At 41.6% G+C, this 23,231-nt stretch overlaps 1 protein-coding gene, 1 long non-coding RNA gene and 1 pseudogene across 8 annotated transcripts in view; 1 reads left to right on the top strand and 2 right to left on the bottom strand.

Moving 5' to 3' along the window:
- The window catches only part of CPSF6 (cleavage and polyadenylation specific factor 6), a 36,128-nt gene extending 25,687 nt beyond the window's left edge, over nucleotides 1-10,441 (bottom strand). For 2 of the 5 annotated variants that reach the window (XM_077913782.1, XM_077913783.1), the window contains exon 1: nucleotides 7,600-7,756. In XM_077913782.1, coding sequence (XP_077769908.1) covers nucleotides 7,600-7,659 — 60 coding nt within the window. In that variant the 5' untranslated portion in view covers nucleotides 7,660-7,756. Of the gene's footprint in view, nucleotides 1-7,599; nucleotides 7,757-10,292 lie in introns of those variants that run through there. The other 3 variants (XM_077913785.1, XM_077913786.1, XM_077913784.1) reach the window with 2 other exon arrangements.
- A 212-nt stretch (nucleotides 10,442-10,653) lies between these two features.
- Nucleotides 10,654-23,231, top strand: part of LOC144323386 (uncharacterized) — a 34,563-nt gene continuing 21,985 nt past the window's right edge. For 2 of the 3 annotated variants that reach the window (XR_013388814.1, XR_013388813.1), the window contains exons 1-2: nucleotides 10,657-10,811; nucleotides 18,167-18,269. This is a non-coding gene — a long non-coding RNA (uncharacterized LOC144323386). Of the gene's footprint in view, nucleotides 10,812-18,166; nucleotides 18,270-23,231 lie in introns of all 3 variants that reach the window. The other variant, XR_013388815.1, reaches the window with a different exon arrangement.
- LOC144322954 (mitochondrial import inner membrane translocase subunit TIM14-like) lies at nucleotides 19,777-20,417 on the bottom strand (annotated as a pseudogene).

Below are 23,231 nucleotides of genomic sequence, written 5' to 3'. Positions count from 1 at the left end.
CAATGCTCTTAAAGTAGAAGTAATAATACATGAATACAAATAGATGGGCTTCAAAAAAAAAAGGACAGAAAATAGCAAACAAAACTCAAGAGTCATTATAAATCTTTAATATTTAACTGCAGAAAAATACAACTATTATTTTCTATGGTGTTCAGGATCTTGTTGTCCAACTCTGTGAAAGGTATTAGTTTTAGAAAAAAGCACCATGAGCTAAGCCAAAGGAAAGGGGTGAAGAAATCTGAGTACATAAATAATTCCAAATGTCATAATAAATGAACAAGGAAAAGAAAAACAATAAATGAATTAAACTATCCAAATTAGTATCTAGCAATAGTTTCATTATTCTTAGTCAACAAAGAATTAATGCTTACCCGACTTATTAGTTTTCTAGTCAATTTAGCAAGAGATACCTAGTCAATTTGCAAGAGAACAGTGGTATGAACAAGAATTTAGTAAAGCTCTTCCACTGAGTGTCACCAGCAGAATTAAAAAATGCTAGTGGATGCCACTTACATGCCTGAATGGTGAGCAGGGAAAGAAGGAAAGCAAAAAATAGAAATGTACACAGGAGAAAAATTTAAAAAGGAGGGTTCTAGCATCAATAATTAAAGAAAAACAAAATGCAGACATTGGCAAGACAGAAATAATACTGCCCTTCATTTAAACTGCCCTTAGTAAGGGCCACAGGCTTCACTAGCCAGAAGAGGAAGTACTTTTATCTTCCTTTCTTTCCATCACTAAGTATCTAAATAAATGTGAATTATTTCATTTTCCTTATGAGGTAGAGTATTTGAGATAATAAAAGAGAAGCAATTACAATTACGAAACAACAAACTTGAGAATTTGGATATAGCTTATAACCCCTCAATAACAGAATTTATTAAAGACAAATTACCATATAAATGGCACATAAGGAGAGCTATAAGTTCCAATAGTTTTAAGGACTCTTACAAAGATAGAGAAATGATGCAAGGAAAGCATTTGTAACATGACTATAAAGAGATCAACAAAAATATTATTACAGGCCCCAGGAGAACACAGCTATTGTTTTGTTATCCAGAAGAAGGGCAGAGTTAAGAATTTTTTTTCAAAAGATAAAAACCTAAAAAGGGAAATACCAATTATACACACAGCCAAAGGAATCTGAAATTTACAAAGTCATTTTCAGGTAATCTTCTGCATAACTGAGTTAATTAACCAATTTACTAATTATATAACACCATCTTTACATAACATTTTGTTATGAGGCAGAAGGTCTGTAAGGCTTATTATCTAATAAGGAATCCAAGATGTCTAGGTAAGTCATAGAACAAAGCCATCTTTAGCAATGGGCAGAAATAAGACAAGTGACAAAATTATGCCTGGATTTTATTTTGTTTGTACAGCAACATCAAAATAATCTTCTAGAACTGAGTTTTTGTTAAAGTAGCATGCTCAAATTGCAGTGACAGTAAAAATTAAAAGGAGGGATCCCTGGGTGGCGCAGCGGTTTGGCGCCTGCCTTTGGCCCAGGGCACAATCCTGGAGACCGGGGATCAAATCCCACGTCGGGCTCCCGGTGCATGGAGCCTGCTTCTCCCTCTGCCTGTGTCTCTCCCTCCCTCTCTCTCTCTGTGACTATCATAAATAAATAAAAATTTAAAAAAAAATTAAAAGGAAAAGGAGTTTTGTTACGAAGTTTCAGTGTAGCTAAAGCTTCAGGTGGCATGACTGCAACAGTGGTGCCATACACTTAAGATACTAAAAAGATTCCCACAAGGGGTAGTGGACACTTTAAGCTCTTGCAAGCTAGTTCTGTACATCAACTGCAATTACTACTACTACTACTACTACTACTACTACTACTACTACTATTATTATTCAAAGGGAGTTGTGTTTCCCTCCTCCTCAGCAGACTATAGTCACAATACATGATCTGAGGGAGAGTAAAAAAGAAGCAAGGGTTATTTAAATTTACACTTTCATGTAACAGGTTAACACATTTTTCATTACTTGTAAATCTAGGAAAATGTTTACGTAAATAGACAATAATTTATAGGCATAAATGCAGCTACACTAACCTGGTGAATCATAATCACTTACTATTTTTGTCCGTCCACGAATTCCTATGTTGACACCAACCAATTTTCTCTATTGATATGATTCTACCAATATTTAGGATCAGCCATTTTGTCTGGTAGTTGGACTGCTTCCAATTGGTTGAAGTATGATGCTAATTGAGACCATGGTCCTGGGGTTTGATATCCATGTGGACTAGTTAGCTTCACTCTGTTCCAAGGCCACAGCCTGTACTTCTAGCCCCAACGGTATGCATTTGGATGTGGTGAAAAAATATTAATGAATCTGAATACATTTGCTGCCATTACTAAAAATGCAACTCAAAGTACATACTCTTGAAATATCAGTAATCTTTCTTTTCAGCTTCAGCAGATCACATCTATCCTTCACATTAAAAAAAAAGAGAGATACAGGACTCCTCTACTTTCTGTTCCCACTTTAAAAAGGAGGGAAACACACATACTCTGAAATTATGCAAAATATGTATCATAGGTCATATACAAGGAATGTGACCTCTGAATGTCCAATTACTGAACAAAACAATAGCTTCTACTTTGTCAAAGAGAAATGGTCAACAGTGTCAAGTTCTATTATGGAAAAATCTTTTCAATTATTATCTTTAGAAAATTTTAATGGCATTCGATAACAAAACAAAAATCAATTATTGTCCCTCTAAATATTTTAGATGACAAATGCTGCCCGGTCCAACTATCTATTTTTCATAGTAACTAACCTACTGATAGAGCTGCACATTATATATAACTTCCAATAAAAAGCAGTTCTCAGGGTTAAAAAAAAAAAAAAAAAAAGCCAGTAGTACTTTTCATTCCTTACACTCTAAATCACTACAATCGCTCTAACAACAAGGCATCCTTTCAAGATTTTACCCTTCAAGATTATGTTCTACATGATATACAAGTAGCTGCTGCCACATCAGAGAAAAGACTTTCCTCCAAGGACTTATTTTTAGGCATATTTTCCTTAATCATGTCCCATAAAATCTTAGTATCAGACATCCTGTGTATACATTCTGTATACCCTTACTGGGCTGACCATGGAATAACTGTACTACACTCTGTGTTCTCCCTGACACACCCAACATGGCTTTGGGTGATCCTAAATAACAGTATTCTTGCATTATATGAGTACTAGTAACGGTACAGCAAGAGCCACTGGTTTCAAAGCCCCTCTACTGAAGGAGGAGAAAGAGAAGAAGAAAAAGAAAAGAAAGAAATGAAGGAAGAATGAGGTGAAAAAAAAAAGAGGAATTTAACAGCCATTTCCATTTGGAGAAATATAAAGGGGGGAGGTTTACATTTTGCATTTACAAAACGTATTCTATACCGAGGAAGAGAAATACTAGCGTGCAAAATCCAGTAGATCATCTAATTCATATTTATCTTTATAGAAAAATACCATTTTTTGTATCTACTTATGTTCTAGTAGATTTGAAAATTAGTTTGTAATCCCTGTGAAAAGGTCAACTAATGTAAAGAAGCCAATGTGATACTAAAAATATGCTACACGAACCACAAAGTGGACAATTCACAGGCAGTTGAATAAACTACGCTCATAAATCATAAAACTGAGTGGGAAGAGTTCCAGATCCACTTAATATTTTTACCAAAGTTTCTGACTCAATCTCTACCTACCTTATTCTCAACTTTACAGCCTTATCTCAAGATTTTCTATTAAACATAAATTTAGGGATCCCTGGGTGGCACAGCGGTTTGGCACCTGCCTTTGGCCCAGGGCGCGATCCTGGAGACCCGGGATCGAATCCCACATCGGGCTCCCGGTGCATGGAGCCTGCTTCTCCCTCTGCCTGTGTCTCTGCCTCTCTCTCTCTCACTGTGTGCCTATCATAAATAAATAAAAAAAAAAATTAAAAAAAAAAACATAAATTTATCAGAAATAAGGTTTCAGTAACACTTGTACAATATTTTCCAGAATTGGCTAGACGACTGGCTAGAGTAGATACATAATGATTAAATATAAAGTATAGTGATTCATGAAATAAAGGCAAGTTGACTTATGAGGATGTCTGGGTCTCTAACTTCTAAGTGAACTTTTTCCCAGCCACAAACTATACACATTTTCATTTTAAAAGTCATCAAATTACTAAATCAGCACAGCTACCAGTGACCTACTACCAGACGAATCAATAACTAAATTCTATATTAAGAGCTTTTGATCTCCAAACAAGCAAAATATACAGTTCAATGTATACAGTGTAAACTTTCCTAAGGTTCCTAGAATTGAATTTCCCCATCAATAAAAAACATAAAGGAGTGTTATAAACACATGACCTATCAGTGTTACAATTAAGTAGAGGCTTCTCATCCACACTACAGTGCATTGTCAGAGTAGACTATCCGAACTTTGTATCTCTCCTTGTTGGCATATCACGCATACTCAAGAAATGTATTTTGAACAACTGAGCTTTAAAAAAATTTTTTTAGTCTTAGTCAAAATAAAAGTCTGTAATTATTAAATATTAGGCTAGTAACTACCACATTAGAGTACAAATCCCAGTTCAAACTGGACTGACACATACTATAGAGGCTGAAACAGAACTGCTTTCTTCTCAACTCCAAGTTCAAGTAATGTAGAGGTTTGGAAGTAGTTCAAATTCTCCTTCCACTGGAGCAACTAACTGTTCTCTTTGGTTACATCCAAAGACCTTCAATTTAAAAACTAAAGAGCACCCATGAAGAATAGCCAAATCTCTTATGCCTTCTCCCTTTCTTCAACCTTATTCTCCATTCTTCAATTCCATCTGGTGAAGAACGAAACTCTATAGTTTCACTAAACTTAATCTCACCCCACCCCCAAATGAAAATTTCTTCTAAGACAGTTGACGGTCTCATACATTTTGAAACAGGTTTATACTGTGCTTAACCAAAATACACACCTGAAGAAAAAGCTTCATAAAATACCATTTAAAATAAAACAAAATGGAAAATACAGTCTACAGAGAATGTCAAAGTATACGAATGTAATTAAAACTGCAGCTCACAGTGAAAAAGGACTTTTTTTTTTTTTTGAAGGTTTACAGCAGTTTAGAAGCCAAAATAAGTCAAGGTTGGTTATACTTAGTAAAACAGTTTACTTAACGACAGTTAAGAGTCATAGTTTCCTACAGCAACCAGTAGGAGTAAGAGCACCAGCTCACAATAAAGGGAAAATTAAATCAATCAGTAAGTAGTAATTCTGTAGTTGCCTCTAACTCTGATCAAATTTTGGAAAAATATTTCTGTGACAGTAACTTTTTAAAAAAGAGGATGAACCTTGAAAACGGCCAACTATCCTTTCGGGGCCATATTTTGTATAAGAATTACGACAGCAAGCAGATTACGAAGACTGAAAATATGCAAAATAATAACAAAAACAAAGCCTCTATTTAATCCCATTTATCTGTTCAAAAGTATGAAGACGTTACTGGTAAAATTCTACAACTGTGTGTGAGATAAAATGCTGTAAGTTCAAGTCAACAAATAGCTACGTTTTTAAGAGAACCCTACAAAATAGCTCATCATCAGGGCCACAAAATTTTAATCTCCTGTCCTGCTCCATTAGCACTAGTTACCGCACAGGGAGAAAGTAAGCATCACTGCTTTCCAGTGATATGTATTAGAGAAATGGACATCCCAAATTAAGTATGGGAACATCTTTCATGAAAAGGTCCCGAAGAACGCTCAATTTCTAAAACTGTACCCAAATTCTTCTTTCATCAAACTAAAAAAGGCAAAGCAAATGTATTACCTCCTAAGAAAAGCTAATGAAGGCCGCCTAGAACGTTTAATTGCTCCTCTACTTTCCGGTATTGGCCCTCTTTTGGATGGAATGTTATACCCATTTGATTTAAAAAAAAAAAAAAAAAATTCCTAGAGGTCTTTGTCTACTGAACCTTCAAAAGCAGTAGAATCTGATTGTAGAGCCCAAGACCATTTTCTAACTTGTCATCGACACAACTCAGGCATCACGTAGCCAAAATATAAACGCGGTAACAAGACGTTAAGACTCTTTAAAGCTTAACGTTTGATTACAATACCCAGCCTGCGACGGAGTAACAACCGTTTCAAGTTAATTGGGAAATATCTTTCTTTTCACCCCCGGGGGAGGAGGGGGGAGGGGCACAGAGTCATTCCTGAAAACGAGAACAGTTAAGGATTTCTAGCTTTCCCTATTTTTTCTTTTCTTTTTAAAATCTTGAGGCCCTAGAGACAAATAAAAGTCCTGAATGGGACGGAGGGCAGGGGGTGGAAACCCCCCCCTCACCAAAACAAACAAAAAAACACATTAACCAGAACTATATTCATAAGCTTCTCTTACAGACCTAGAATATATAAAAAAAAATAAACTTTTCGGTGCACTGTCGTCAGGCACCATTTAATTCTAAAAAAATTGTGTTTCTAGGATGGAGACAGCGGGCTTGGCTTCCACGCCACTCCCGTCGCAGCAGCGAGACCTTCGGCGGGGCCGCCCAGCTCCGCGGCGGGTGTTCGAGCCCCCGGGGCGGACCTTCCCTCCTCACCTTCTCCGACCTGAGGCAGAGCCCCTCGGAGGGCGTCTCGCATTCGCTTCTGGAAATCAGGTCTAGTTTGCAAACCCTTTAGGGTCAGCTACAAAGGATTTCGGGGCAACGTCCTTTATTGTCATCCTGATCTCCCGCGGAGAGAGCCACCAGCCTTTTTTTTTTTTTTTTAATTTTCTTTTTTTTTTTTCTTTGAATTTTTGTTTTCAATGTTTCCCGATCCCCCCCCCCGCCCCCCGCCGGCCCCTCGGAGCAGCTCGCCTGCAGGTCCTCCCTCAGGCCGCGGCCACCCCTCTCCACAGGTGTCTTCGCCGCGAGGGCCGCGACCCCCGGGGCTGGAGGCGGCCGCGCCGACTCGCACACGCCCGAGTCTGAGAGGACTTGTTGCGAGCGTGCCGGCGCCCGGGCCGCCCTCGGAGAGCGGGAGGCGGCGGGAGGCGGCGGGGGGCGGGGAGGGCGCCGAAAGCCGGTGGCGGCGGCGGCGGCGGCGGCGGCGGCGGGGCCCAGGAAGCGGGGCGCGCGGGATACAAAGGGCCGTGAGCGCGGCCTTCCATGAGGCGGCCGGGGGCGCAGGGGGGCGCGGCGGGAGGAACGGGAGCCCGGGCCGAGGCGAGGGCCGGGGAGGACGCGGCGGCCGGCGCGCGCCCCGCCGGGCTGCGCCCCCGGCCCCGCGGCGGCCCGTTCTCCCCGCGGCGCACACGCGGCCTAGCGCGGCGGGAAGCGCCCGCCGGCCGCCGCCAACAATGGGGAGGGCGGGGGAGCGGCGGCTGCACGCGGCCGCCTCCGCGCTCCGGGCCCCCGGCCCCCCGGCCCCGCGGCCCCGCGGCCCCGCAACGACGCGGCGGGGCGAGGGGCGAGGGCCGGGGGGCGCCGCGGCGGGGGCTGCGGGGGCGGCCGGCGCGGCCTCGGCGTCCGGGGGGCGCACGGGCTGCAGCCGCGGCGGGGCCCCGCGGCGGGGGCGGCGGCGTCCGGCCCGCAGCGCCGCGGGCCCGGGCCTCACCCACCTGGTTGAACTCCTCGCCCACATCCGCGTAGATGTCTATGTGGTCCACGCCGTCCGCCATCTTCTCTCGGCCGAGGCCGCCGCCGCCTCCTGCAGGTCCGCCCGCCGCGGCAGCAGCAGCCGATCTGGCGGCGGGGGCGGGGCGCGCTGCGTCACTTCCGAGGCCCGAGGGACGAGGCGGGGGCGGCCGGGGGCGGCGCGGGGGGCGCGCTCCGCTCGGCTCGGCTGGGCTCGGCGGGGCCGCGGGCTGCGGGCGGCGGGCGGGGGGCGGGGGGCGCCCCGCTCTCGGCGGCCCCCGCGGCCGGCGCTCAGGTTCCCGCCTCCCGGCTCTTCCCCAACGACCCTCGGAGCCGGGGCTTCCGGGCGGAGGGCGGTGGAAGGCCCCTGGCCGCGACCCGCCGGGGGCGGGAACCCCGCATTCGGAGAGCGAGCGCCCCGAAAGCCCAAGTCAGCGTTGTTGCCCGCGGCGCCGGGCTCCGGGCTCCGGGCTCCGGGCTCCCGGCGCCGGGCGGTCGTTCGGACTCCCGTTTGCAAAGCTACTTGGGTTTGCAAGCGACGTAGGCTCCTTGCATGCGATTCAGCTTTGCACCTCGAGCTGCAGTCGCCGACCGCTCTCACCGCCTCCTCTCCTCCCCCCCTGCCCGCTCGCTGCCCTTCGCCTTTCCCCTCCTTAGGCCTCAGGTGGTTGTCTCTGGAGCAGTGCAAAGGGCTCTAACTTTGCAGGCATCCTAGAGCCCACCCGACAGGGTGCAGGCACCTTGAGGCAAGGTGGGGGGGCAGGTGGCGGGGGCGGGGGGCTTCTCTCTTGGAACCATAGAATGTCCGAGCCAGGAGGGAACTGCACAAGGTGTCACTGGGCCCAATCACACGGCTGTTGTCCAAACCAGGAACCCAGGCCGCACGGAAGGTGATGAGTTAAACTGGGACCACGTGGTCAATAGAGAAGGCTTTGGGCCAGTACCTGGGGCCCAGATGTCCCCCCGGTTAGAAACCGTATCCTGTCCTTTAGGTCTGTCTCCTCTCCCCCCCAGCCCCCTTAAAAACCCCACCAAGTCAGAGTGTTTGCTCAGGTATACAGGGAACTTTCACACCATGAGAAGCCAAGGAGTGTCCACCTGTACGGGGCAGGTTGGGGAAAGCGTCCCTGGAGACTTAGAGACCAATGTGGTGACGTGGACCCCAATTACCAGTTTACCAGCTCCACGGCCTCAGTCTGGGTACCCACCCTCTCTGTCTCATGTTCAATGTCAGAGACCTTTAGGTCCGAGGTCATAGTATCTGCTTCACCAAGATTGAAGGTGGGTGGTGGGGGTTTAAATAAGATAATACGTGGGCAGCCCGGGTGGCTCAGCGGTTTAGCGCCACGCTCGGCCCAGGGTGTGACCCTGGGGTCCCGGGATCGAGTCCCACATCAGGCTCCCTGCATGGAGCCTGCTTCTCCCTCTGCCTGTGTCTCTGCCTCTCTCTGTGTCTCTCATGAATAAAATAAAATCTTTAAAAAAATAAACAAATAAGATAATACACAAACCCCCATCCTCTTCTACTTCTTTCCATGGGATTTATAGAAGAAAAGAGCCACTGGTGATAAAGGGTGAGACCTTTTTGAGATTGGTAACGGGGTAGGCACCACAGGCCAGTCGTAAATGTCCATATCCCAATCCCTGGAACCTGTGACTCTCTTACTTTATGTTGGAAGGACTTCCCAGGTAAGATTAGATTAAGGGTCCTGGCTTGTCCTTGATTTCCTGGTAGGCCCAAGGTAATCACAAGAGTCCTTCTGAATGAAAGAGGAAGACAGGAGAGGGGAGATTTGGTGATAGAAGCAGTTGATATTCTTTTACTTAAAATTCACTCCAGGCTTCTGACTTCTACTGTTGCCTACAAAAAGTCAGCAGTGCGACTGTTTTTTTGAAGGTCATTGCCCCCCCCCGCCCCCCCCCCCCGGGCTGCTTTTTAAATTTCTTTTTTCTCTTAGACTTTGGTTTTCTGCTCTTTTACTATGTATGTCTGAAAGTGCATTTCTTTTTATTTATGATGCTTGGGATTCACTGGGCCTCTTGAAAGACGTTCATTGATGCCATTCATGAGTTCTGGAAGATTCTCAGCCTTTACTTTTTCAAATATTGCTTCTGCCCCATTCTTCTCTTCTTCTGTAACTCCAATAAATGTATATTAAATCTTTTCTATCCACTATTTCTCTTGCCTTCTCTCTTTTTTTAATCTTTCCATGCTTCATTTTGAATAGTTTTTTTTTCTGATATATTTGCTAGATGACTAATTCTCAAATAGAAATAAAAATAAATAAATAAAAAATAATGGGGGTATCTGGCTGGCTCAGTTCATACAGTGTGCAATTCTTGATCTTGAGGTCATGATTCCAGCCCCACATGGGTATAGAGATTACGTTAAATAAATAGAAACAAAAAAATAGATTACTAATTTTCTGTCCTATGTTGTCAAACTTATCTATTTAGCTATTAATTCTGGTTTGGGGTTTTTCTGGTAATTTTGAGGTTTAGAATTTCTTTTTTTTTTTTTAAAGATTGTATTTATTTAGTTGAGAGAGAGAGCACAGGCAGGGGGAGTGGCAAGCAGAGAGAGGGAGAAGCAGGCTCCCCACTGAGCAGGGAGCCCAATGCGGGGCTTCATCCTAGGTCCCCAAGATCATGACCCGAGCCAAAGGCAGACACTTACCTGAGCCACCCAAGTGCCCCAAGTTTTGGAATTTCTATTTGATTCTTCTGGCATCTGTTATGTTCATTTTTATAGCATCCTATTCTTTGCCAAAATTATGAATCTTGGCTTTCATCTCTTTGAGTGTAGTAGGCATCATTGGTATACAATCTGGGTCTCTGCTAATTCCAATATCTGGAGTGCCATTGAGTGTATTGTTGGTTTTTTGTTTTAGTTATTAGTTGTGTTCTTTCTTTCTTTTTTTCTTTTTTAAAGGGAGAGAGGGGTGGGGGTGTACAAAGCAGGGCAGAGGGGAGGGAGAGAGAATCTTAAGCAGGCTCCACGTCCAGCCCAACACAGGGTTCTATCTTACAACCCAGAGATTATGACCTCAGCTGAAATCAAGAGTTGGATGCTTAACCACCTGAGCCACCAAGGTGCCCCTGTCTCTTGTGTTACTTGTGCTATTTCTCACTCATGCTGTCTTATTACCTGTCTTTGTGTGCTGGACATCATAATTGAAATACTTGAAGAAATAATGTGAGTCCTATGATAATTTTTTTCCATAGAGGATTTTCATTATTTTCTGCAAAGCATCTCAGGACACTAATAAACAAGATCACCCTAACCTAGGTGACCTCTCAGCCATCTCTTTTGAATCTGAAGTGCAAAAGCACTCTGAAGATATAGGCCTTATCCCTTCTACATCTTGACCAGGTAATTCCTCACTCCCTGGCTAGCTTTCTCAAGGTTTTAAAATGTTACAGGGGCACCCGGGTGGCTCAGTCAGCTAAGCGTCTGACTCTTGATTTCAGCTCAGGTCATGATCTCAGGGTTATGAGGTTGAGCCGTGAGTTGGGCTGGGCGTGGAGCCTGCTTAAGATTCTCTTACATCCTCTGCCCCTCCCACCCCTGCCCTTGTCTGCTCGTGTTCTCTCTCTATCTCTCTCCCCACCTTTCTCACTCTTTCTAAAAAAATAATAATAATTAAAATGTTTTTACAGGATACCTGCTTACTTAGCAATGTTCAAGAAATGAAATATTATTGTAGATTACAAAAGAAAATGGATAATAATACTAATAAAAAGAACAAGCAAAATCTCTACTACTTATTGAGTACTTCTATAAACCACCCTTTTTCTTAGGCATCTTATAGTCATTAATGTACATAGATGAAAGTTTGGAGACTTGATTTCTCCTAACTTTACAATAGACCATCCAGGTGACCTTAGACAAGTCCTTGACTTCAGTTCCCCCATGAAGGTCCCTCTCAGTTTTGAAATTCTGTTATTCAAATCTACACAGAATTCAACGTCCAGAGTGCCTCAAGAGGAATTTGACAATGGTATTACCAGAAAGTAGTGGCTTAAAACAACACAAATTCATTATCCTATAGTTCTAGAGATCAGAATCCAGAATGGATCTCATTGGGCCAAAATCAAGGTGTTACCTGGTCTGTCTTCCTTCTGGAAGCTCTAGAGGTGGGTACATTTGTTTGCCTTTTCCAACTTCTAGAAGCTGCACACATTCTTTGTCAGTGACCCCCTCGATCACATCACTCCAACCATATAAATGATATAAAAATCAAAATATTTAAGAAGAATAACAAAGAGGTTTGAAGGAGATAAATATTCTAAGGTTCTTTGAACATGTTTTTTTTCTCTATATAGAAGAACTTTCTCTCCTTTTCCACACACAAGTCTATGCAACAATGGCAGTCTCAGCTCCAGAGTTCAAATAAGCACCATTTAGGAAGATGGCTTTCTTAGTTTCAGTCACAAATCTAAAGAGAAAGCAACTGATTCGCTCAATTTTCGTAGGAGTCTACTTTTGGTCCAATCAAGTTTGTCTAAGGACGTGGAGTCATGGAGTAAAAACACAGCTTACAAAATCTACTCTGTGAGTTAGGAAAGGGTGAATTGTCAGTGAAAGGCAGTTGCTTTGAGCTAAGCAGATACCCCAAAGCTTGTCTAACACATTCCACCTATTGGATGACAACACATAGACAAAGAACTGATGGTTGGAGAAGGAAACCCAAATCCATAAATATTTAGCACATATTATCATTCTGACTTACTTCAAGTCAATGCTGTAATATCCATAGGAATATGATTTTGATTCTAGTATACTGTGGGTCATATTTTAGCTCTATGCTTGCCAAACTTTAATTTTTTAAAAAAGGTTTATTTATTTGAGAGAGAAAAGTGCAAGCTGAGGGAGGGGCAGAGGGAGAGGCAGAGTGAATCTCAAGCAGACTCTGTGCTGAGTGGGGAGCCCGACTCAGGACTCAATCCCACTATCCTGAGATCACGACCTGAACTGAAACCAATAGTTGGATGCCCAACCAACCGCACCACCAAATTTTTAAAAATACCCCTATCATGTTAAACATGCAGCCATAATATATGTAAATGTAAATATTATTTCTTAAAGATTTTATTTATTTATTCATGAGAGACAGAGAGAGAGGCAGAGACATAGGCAGAGGGAGAAGCAGGCTCCCTGTGGGGGCCCCACGTGGGAGTTGATCCCAGGACCCTGGGGTCACGCCCTGAGCTGAAGGCAGACACTCAACCACTGAGTCACCCAGGCGTCCCCTTAAGACATTTCATATTAACATTTTTATACCATGAACACCCATACAAATGTATAATTTTGAGGGATGAAATGAACATGATTTTTAAAAAGATCTCAAGCAAACTCCATGCTGAGCATGGAGTCTGATGCGGAGCTCGATCCCATGACCCTGAGATCATGACCTGAGACAAAATCAAGAGTCAGAAGCTTAAGTAACTGAACCACCCAGGCACTCCAATACATAAGATTTTTTAAACGTCTGGCTATTATAATGGCCCCATATCATTAGTGGATAGAAATCCATGTTTCAAATAGTATTAAAATTCTTGGTCCTGCTCTTGTCAAATCTGATTACATCATCCTTGTTTTCATCTCCTTATGGAGCTGACAAGAATTCATTCATACTAGAAGTAGGTGTTGGCTCTGACACTTTCTTATCTTTCACTTATACTTTCATTATTAGTATTAGCTGTGAGCCATGGTTTCTTAGGATTCTTTTTTAAGACACTTGGGCGTTTTGTGATGGTTAACTTAGTTACAGCGAGAAAAGAAAATCTGTCAGTCTCTGTAACTGGGCTCTCATAAACTGCCATATATCATACTACACAGCAAGTAAAGTGTATTAAGTGTCTGTATGAAGGGATCCCTTAGAATCCTCTGCGTTGAGGAGGAAGTCCCCCTCTTTCCTCAAGATTGCCCCCAACAGAAGCAATTATGTGGGAAGTGAAAAAAGTTAATGATTTAAAGTCCCTTATTGTTGGGCACCTGGTGGCTCAGTGGCTGAGCATCTGCCTTTGGCTCAGGTCATGATCCTGGGGTCCCGGGATCGAGTCCCGCATCGGGCTCCCTGTGGGGAGCCTGCTTCTCCCTCTGCCTTCGTCTCTGCCTCTCTGTGCGTCTCTCGTGAATAAATAAATAAAATCTTCTTAAAAAAATTTTTTTTTAAAGTCCCTTACTTTCATGGACTCCTTCCACAATTTGTCTAACACTACTATTCTTCTCTGTCATACATGCTCCCCTTTGTGTTGGGTAGGGGTTGGAGTGGCAGCAGCCATATTTTTGCATCTAAGTGGAAGTTGAATGAGGGTTTATTTACATTTAGTTGGGATTTAATGGAAAATATTTATGAATATTTTTAACCATCCTGACATAGGAATGCTTTCCAGAAATATTTTTACTGTCACTGTGCCACCTCATCCAGCTTCTGTGATATGAAAATGCAAAGCGAGAGGTCACGTGGTGATCTGAGCGCGTCCAACCATGCTAGGGGCTGGAAGTATGTGGGTGCTGGAGGAGAAACAAAGTTCGAAATGTATGGAATCAGATACTGTTCTTTGGAAAATTAGTCTAACAAGACATGCAAAATTACAAGTGAAAGATTTGGTTCTCATTAATACTTAGTCAAAATGGAACTCTCCACTGGCAAGAATATACTACATAATGAGGCATATAAAATTATCAACTTGCCATATATTCTTTTTATGAGAAAATCATATGAAGTTGAAATTCCTATGTTTCTTTTCTTCTTCTAAATAGCAATTTGCTTTCATACCTTATTTTGTATTCATAATTTTTTGTTATTTTTCTTTAAGAAAGCTCCCAAAACATGGATATATCAACCCCCAGGAAACCTGAATTTATACCTTAGTAACATGAAATCATTTGACAGATGAATTGAGTGAGAACACTATTCCTATATTAAATATTAGTTAATCTTAATTTTTCAGCTTTTTAAATAAAAAATAAATATATGCTCTATTATCTTTCCATATCCCAATGAATATATATGCATACTCTGGAAATAATTAGCTAAACCGATTGCTATGGCTAAATAAGAAAGACTTCCTGCAATGCCAAAGAAGTGGTGCATCACACCCTCGACTGCCCCTCCTTGGGCTTGAACTCATGACTCTGAGATCAAGAGTCACATGTCCTGTGGCTGAGCTAGCCAGATGCCTCAGTTCAAACACTGCACTTTCTGTTACCAAATTCTGTCAGACTGAACCACATAAAAGAGCAGATTTTATAGGTCATAAGTGATCTAACATTGGAAAATTCATAGATTCACCCAAATATATCATTTAGAATGCATTTGGCTGCAAGTAAAAGAAACAAAACTCAAATTGACCTAAACAATAAGGAAATGTATTGTGAGGATATCAGTGAACTCATAAAATTGACTACGGGCATGAGAACCACTTCTGAAAACTTATAGCACGTGGTCATGCACACACTGCCAGGGTGACTAGCTACTGGCCAAAAAAGAAAAGTTCATCTCAATTATGTACAGAGAAAATACTGCATAGAAACATGTTCAGATGTTAATATTATTTTTGAGCAGTGGGATTATGAGTATTTTTAGTTTCTTATTTATGCACTTCTATGTTTTTAATATCACTGCAACATGTATTCATTAACTTTATAATCAAAAAAGAATTTCAACTTTATTTTTTAAAATAGAAAAGCAGGGGCAGCCCGGGGGGCTCAGCGGTTTAGCGCCGCCTTTAGCCCAGGCCCTGATCCTGGAGACCCGGGATCGAGTCCCATGTCGGGCTCCCTGCATGGAGCCTGCTTCTCCCTCTTCCTGTGTCTCTGCCTCCCTCTCTCTGTGTCTCTCATGAATAAATAAATAAAATATTTAAAAATAAAATAAAATAAATAAAATAAAATAAAATAAAATAAAATAAATAAAATAAAATAAAATAAATAAAATAAAATAAAATAAAATAAAATAAAATAAAAATAAAATAGAAAAGCATAGAGGCACCTGGCTTGCTCAGTTGGTAGAGCGTGGGACTCTTGATCTTAAGGTTGTGAGTTCAAGTTCCATGTTGGGCATAGAAGTTACTTTAAAATGAAATCAAAATGGGGTGCTTGGGTGGGTTAGTTAGTTGGGTGGTGGACTCTTGATCTCAGCTTGGGTCTCAATCTCAGGTCGTGAGTTCAGGCCCCACCTTGGACTCCATGCTGGGCGTGAACCCTACTTAAAAAGAATAATTAATAAATAAAATGTTTTTAAAAATAGAAAAGCATAAAATTAAGATTTTTAAATGCAAGGGCACCTAGATGGCTCAGTGGTTGAGCATCTGTCTTTGGCTCAGGTCATGATCCCGGGGTCCTGGGATTGAGTCCCGCATTGGGCTCCCCACAGAGAGCCTGCTTCTTCCTCTGCCTGTGTCTCTGCCTCTCTCTCTGTGTCTCTCATGAATAAATAAATAAAATCTTTAAAAAAAAAAGATTTTTTAATGCAGTATAGCCATACCTTGGACTCAAGATGGAGCTTGGCATTTAGAAACCTATAATAATAATGAGTCACACACTCGATTGAAAAATTAAAATAAAAAAAAAGAAAAATTAAAATATGTGAAGTCTACACTGTAGTTTACCAGAAACTATTTTTCAGCACTTGTGTGAGAATGTGTTTAAAAACAGACATTTCTCACCATAGTTTTAAAGTGGATTGTTTGCTACAAGTGGTCTTCTTTTGTGCTATTTGTAAAATGCATTCATCTTTCTGTTTTGCATGATTTATTTCTGGAAATTACTGAAGATGTGAAGAGCTGGACTTCAGCAACATACCATAACATTAATATGAGTGAAAGTATTTTTCAATATTAAAAACTGTTTGTTTTTTTAAAGTAGGCTCCATGCCTGGCATGAAGCCCAGTCTGCAGCTTGAACTCAGGACTCTGAAATCAAGACCTGAGCTGAGACCAAACGCCAGATGCTTAGCTAACTGAGTCAGGCATCCCCAAAACTGATTTTATGGAGCTAATAGAACTCCAAATTAGTAATCTTACCATTTTTTAATACAACTTATACAGCAACTAAATAGATTCTGTATGAGAGAATTTATTCGTCCTACAATCTAACAAATATATATATTTTAAAGATTTTATTTATTTATTAGAGAGAGAGAAAGAGAACATAAGCAGGGGAGCAGCAGAGGGAGGGGGAGAAGCAGGTTCTCTGCTGAGCCGGGAGTCCAATGTGGAGCTCGATCCTAGAACTCTGGGATCATGACCTGAGCCAGAGGCAGATGTTTAACTGACTGAGCCACCCAGATGCCCCCCAACAAACATTTTTAATGAAACTACTGCATGGGGGCCACTGTAGTAGATAGAAATGAATAATGCAAATGTAGTGAGAAGACTTCATTATCATGCAGTGAGAAGTGGCATGGTAAGGTGTAATGTGACAAATCTTGGTATGAGACCCAACTTGGTCGTTTGATACTCAGCTGTGCCATTTTGGACAAGAGTTACTGAACTTCAATGGGACCTGTTAAAAAAAAAAAAGAAATCATAATATCTACTTCAAATAGAGGAATGGAAAGCAGCTAACGATTTTTGAGCAGTTAGTATTATGTACCAGCCTCTGAGATATATGCTTTATAAGCATCAACTCAAATTAGAAAACATATGTACAGTGTGAGAGATGAGAGCTCTGGTAAATCCTTAGAAGTACAAATATCACATTGGAATCTCTGGCAATATGTGTCAGTCAGAAACTGGCAGGAAAAAGATGGTATACTCGATGGGGAAATGGAGTAGAATGTGATGGAATAACTATCTATGGGGGTTTGGACAGGGTTAAGAGAAACTAATAGAGGATGATGAAGCACTGAAGGGCAAGCCTGAAGGGATAAAGGGAGCAATCAATTACTAAAACTCAGAGGGAGAGAGAGAGAGAGAGAGATCTGTAGCTGTTGGAGAAGGCTGCCTAAATCAGCTGTAGCCTTCAGGCCTACAGTGGAGAGAGCCTGGAAAATAAATCTTGATATTACTTCTCCTTTGACCTTAGGTCTTCTGGTAGGATCTTCCACTGGTTGAGCCTAACTGAAGTCAGAGGGGAAGAGGTACCATTGGTATGGTCAATAAAGGTCACCCACTAGAACAGAGAGCAGCATGGAAAGGATGGGAAGTAGATCTGGAGAAGCAAAGGAGAATAGTATCTAGCACAGAAAGTATAGAAATGAGCAAATGTTGCCTCATATGTATGTTCACCTGTGGTGTCAAAAAGCCGCAATCCACATTTTTGGAGATTCTGCTCAAAAGTGATGAGATTTAAAATGTATTAGTCATCTCTGGTTAAGCTTTTCTCATGACCAGTTCAGTGATGAAACTGTCCAGTAGTGAGCATAACCATTCTTTAAAAATGTCTCCTTTTCACTCAAAGTCAGGAAGCAGTGTTTCGTCTCACCAGCTAGGTAAGCTATTATGGAGCATGGGTTCTGACTAGGAAGCTACTGAATCCCCAGCTCCATCTCATTTTCATTGACCCTCCTAAAATGAAGCTAATTCTGCCTTTTTCTGTAGGCTGTCTCCCTTTATCGAGAAACAACCCCAATTACATGGAATCCAGGAACAGAAATACCTGGGGTGAAGTTCTAAACTACCTCTGCACTAGGCTCCGATAATGGTAAGATTGGCCTTGGAAGAAGCAGGCCTGAAGAAAATGAACATAGGTGATGGGGATGGGAGTAGTGATGATAATGATGATAAATGATATATAAAGATATCACACTTCTAATACTGTGAATTCCTTGAGGTCAAGGAACACATTTTTCTCATCTTTATATTCCCATAGCCTCTGGAAGAATGCCTGACTTGAATAAGATATTTAATGAATGTTGGTTGAATTGAATTGTTAAAATGAGTCCACAAATTTCAGAGATAAGAAGGACCTATGAATCCAAGTCCCCCAATCCCTGTTATTTTGTTTTTGTTTTTTAACAAAAGAGGAAACCTAATACTAAACAGATTGATGGTAAAGCAGTGCTGGTCCCACCATAAAAATCTCTGAATAAACAAGTGAAAGAAATTAGAACTGAGATACAGGTGTTTATTAGATAGCATTGAAAACAAATGAGAGGGAAAAAATTGTAAATTGCTGAAAAATGTAGGTTCATTCAATCTCAGATCTGTAGAATTTTCGTTTAAATATTTCTCTTTTATTAAGAGAATAGATTTATTTATTTATTTATTTATTTATTTATTTATTTATTTATAGAAAAGTGTGAGCAGGGGGAGGCAAAGGGAGAGGGAGAAAGAGAACCTCAAGCCGACTCTGCACTGAGCATGGCTTGATTTCATGACCCTGAGATCACAACCTGAGCTGAAATCAAGAACCAGATGCCCAACTGACTGAATCACCCAGGTGCCCCCTCCTTTAAATATTTCTCAAATACTTTCTATTCTGTTGTTATTATCCTGACCCAGACCTTCATCACTACAAATATCCAGTACAGATAATCTAAGTCCAATGTGCTAATTTTACAATGGAGGAAAGTGACTTGCTCCAGAATGTGGTAGAAGGAATGCATTTTCTTTCCTCTTGAAGAGCCATTTTCAAGGTTTGCCTAAAGTGAGAATAGAATCTTCATCTGTTGGCAAACACTTTGTTGCCTTAGTTTTCCTAACTTCCTTTGCAGCTAGGGTATCATCAACGTGGTTCTGGCCAACGTACATTACATCTTCAGTACTTGCTATCTTATAACTGGAAATTTGCACCTAGTGATAGGTATTCTTTAAAGTAGAGTTGGAATGTGTAAAAAAAGAAAAATCACTGTGTAGAGGCAACTACTATTAATATATTGGGTATTTTTCTTTGCGTATTTTCCTTTGCTTCTTTCCCTGACTGGAAGTAACTGTGTATTTTGTTATATGCCATAGAAAACTGATATAATGATAGAAAAATGTAGACAATGCTGAAAAATAAGAAGGGAAAAGTAAAAATTAGCATTATAACTTAGAGACAATCCTATTACTATTTCACGTATATCTTTCCTGATATTTTGATGCGTAACTGACTTAGCTATTGTTCTCTTGTTGAAGTTTAAGTTGTTCACAGTAGTAAGTTGTTTCACTTATAGATGCTGCAACAATAATCACATTTCAGAATAATTTTCTGAAGTTTGTGGCTTTGAGGCATTTTATTATAAAAGCTGGCACTCATATATGCAACTAACAGGAACTTAAGATTCATCATGTAATTTCTTCATTTTTTAGCTTGACCATCTAGTAAATCTTTAGCTTCATTGATTTTGGCTGAAATAAGGAGATCCTCTCCTGTCTGGGTGATTTAAAAGCATAATTCCTTGATGAGCACCTCTTATTTTCCCTTATTGGCATAGCCTATTTAAAAAAAATTTTTTTTAACTTTTATTTATTTATGATAGTCACAGAGAGAGAGAGAGAGAGAGAGAGAGAAAGAGAGAAAGAGAGGCAGAGGGAGAAGCAGGCTCCATGCACCGGGAGCCCAACATGGGATTCGATCCCGGGTCTCCGGGATCGCGCCCTGGGCCCAAGGCAGGCGCCAAACCGCTGTGCCACCCAGGGATCCCTGGCATAGCCTACTATTAATGCTACTTCTGTTTCATCCTTTTGGGTTCAAACCCACCTTTGTAATAATGACCATGGAAGATGAATTTTGGTAGGTTTTGAAAAACCTGTTTTACCTGAGGCTTCATATGTTTCATGGCTTGCAAAATATAAAGGCCTGCAAACCCTGCAGCAGCAGTGGTCAGTCCAACTGCTGTCATTGTATTGGCCGTGGCTCTGGCTCAGCTCCCAGGTCTCCGCTGAGAGCACAGTTCATCCCAGCCCAAAGGTCACAGCCGCCAATCCCATGCCTCTCCAGAATAATTTTTTTTTCCAGAATAATTTTTAATGACACATGGAGCCCCTAGATTTTCTGTCAAAGTTATTATAAATACAAGGAAGTCATCACCAAGGCATTAATTGAATGTCTAATTAGTTATTAACATGTTATTAAATTAGCATATTTTCTTGGGGTAAGTCAAATGTATGATTTAATAGTGTTGAATTTATTTATTTATTGTTAAGATTTATTCTTTATTTGAGAGAGAGAGAGAGAGAGAGTGCCAGAGAGCTTAAGCAGGGGGAGTAGCAGAGACAGGGGGAGTTCACTTAACCAACTGAACCACCCAGGTGCCCCAATAATGTTGAATTTAATGTGCTGATTATATTCTTCATAGTATAGAAGTCTTCTTAGGAAATCTATGCAGATAGGACATTTATTACTCTTTTGTAAGAAGTGAGCAGCTTATCACAATTTTTAGCTATTACAGACTTTCTAGTTGTTTATATGTGGGTTTTTTTGATATTTAATCAGTCAAATTTGTGATTTATTTGATGCAAAGTCTTTCATAACATGATCCCCCAATCACAACATTGTTCTTCCCTGAATCCCTGCTTCCCTAAATCATAAGGACCAGCTGGGCTGGTGCGGGAGGTCTGTTGTCTGAAACTCTAAATGTCACAGGAATCAAGGGAGCATGCCAAATGCAGAGTTATATGGATTGCTGAGCTGAGTGAGCTGCAAAGAGAATTCTGGATCTTCAGACTGAGGGTGCAGGTCAGAGACAGATATTAGACGTCAGAGAATTATGCCAGGAATTAAAAAGCCAGGGACCGAAGAGTGGAGAAAAAAAGATCTGACGAAGAGTCTGCAGTCTGAGCCTGTCTAATATACTCAGTTGGAAGCTGTTACTTTTGGCTTTATTGCACTTACCTCCATGTGGCCCAAGAGGGTGTGTTCAAAGAGTCAGGAGCAGAGGTGTCACCAACATGTCCCTCCTTGCCCCTCTAGCTCACATCCCTCCTTAGGTTCAGTAGTATCACAGCTTCCCTATGTTAACAGGTCGAAGGCTCATGTATTAGTTTCTATGGCTGCTGTAACAAATTAACACAAACCTAGTGGCTTAAAACAACACAGATGTATTATCTTATAGTTTTGGAAATCAGAAGTCTGCACTGGCTCTGCCTGGCCTAAAATCAGGGTGTTGGTGAGGCAGGGTTTCTTTCTGGAAGCTTTAAGAAAGAGTCTATTTCCAGGCCTGTTCCATAAAAGACCAGTCTTCAGACTTAAACAAATGTCTAGAGGACATTGGCTGTTTGATTACTGCACAAAGGCCCCCTTGCTTGCACACAGAAATCCCTTTTGAAAACCAAGCAGCCCTAAGTAGGGCACATTCTGCAAAACCTGCTTCAGATGTGGCCATGGAGACAAATGGACAAGAACTTCCCATAGGACAAAAACTGGGGTCATGGAGAGGAAGGGACAAGAATTCAGGAGAGAGGTCTCTATTGTCCCAACCCCCTACACATCCCCAGGCCACAAGAATACCAACTGCCAGATGGGATAACCTAGGAACTTACTCCATCACCAGGTCAGGGAGTCTTTGCAATTACTGCTCTGTGGGATTTGATGATTGCTACGAACTAGAGCCTATTGTTTTCTTCCTATTCTTCCTTTTTTCAAATAGATTTAAAGTATATAGGTATATTGGCTACCCTATTCCTGCTCCAAAATTTATAACAGGAAGATTGGAGGACAGATCACTTGTCTTTTAGTTTATAGGCTACCAGACCATGAGGAATTATATATGGACATTATAAATAGGACTGAGAATTACCCAGATATTGTGAACTCTGAGCTGGATGCAGAAAGAGGGAGAGCATGGGGAGGGGCAGAGGGAAATGGAGAGAAGCAGGCTCTGCCCTGAGCGTGGAGCCTGACATGGGCCCAATGCGGGGCTCCATCTCGTGACTCTGAGATCATGACCTGAGCCGAAATCAAGAATTGGAGACTTACCCAACCACCGAGCCCCCCACATGCCCCATCTGGGTCTCACTCCTTTAAGAGTGAGACCCACTCTTTTCTCTTTTCCTTTTCGCTGTTCAAAATGTGATGACATTGAGCCTCCTGGGACCCTGGAAACCAAAAGAACACCATATTGATGGATAGCAGAGCAATAAGATGGAAGGAACTTGGGCCCCAGACACTATGGGGTGATATGTCAGATTTTTACATGAAAGAGAGATACTCTTTCACCTGTAGAGCCAGTATTATTTTCCATCTCTGTTTGTGTGGCTTAACTATAGCTTAACTTTCACAAACGGGTTGAGTCTGAGGTACCCCTAGAAAGTTTCTAATGAAACATATCAAACATATGCAAAAGCAGAAAGAACAGTATAATAATGTCATGCATACTCACCTTTGGCTTCAGCAACTACCGTTTCATGTTATTTCATCTCCACCTGCACGTCCTCCTCTCTCCACTATAGGACTTGGAAGCAAATCCCAAATGTCATATAATTTCTTCTGTAACTATTTTAGTATGTATCTCTAAAAGATAAGGATTATTTTTTTTTTTAAAATAAGAGTTTGAAATGTTTTTAAGCAAAACAAATGTAGATATCCAGTTGAGTTGAACATATCTCTTTAACATTCAAGAGAAAGTTCCTGGCCTGAAGGTACTGCTCTGAGAGGCAACTCTTATGTGGAAGCTATTTAAGGCCTTGACAGCAGATGAGATAACCCAGGGAGAGTGGTCAGCTGAGTCGAAAAGAAAATTTA

This window comes from Canis aureus, chromosome 11 (assembly GCF_053574225.1).
Source record: "Canis aureus isolate CA01 chromosome 11, VMU_Caureus_v.1.0, whole genome shotgun sequence".
Classification (NCBI taxonomy): Eukaryota; Metazoa; Chordata; class Mammalia; order Carnivora; family Canidae; genus Canis; species Canis aureus.
This window is presented reverse-complemented; position numbering and strand designations above follow the sequence as displayed.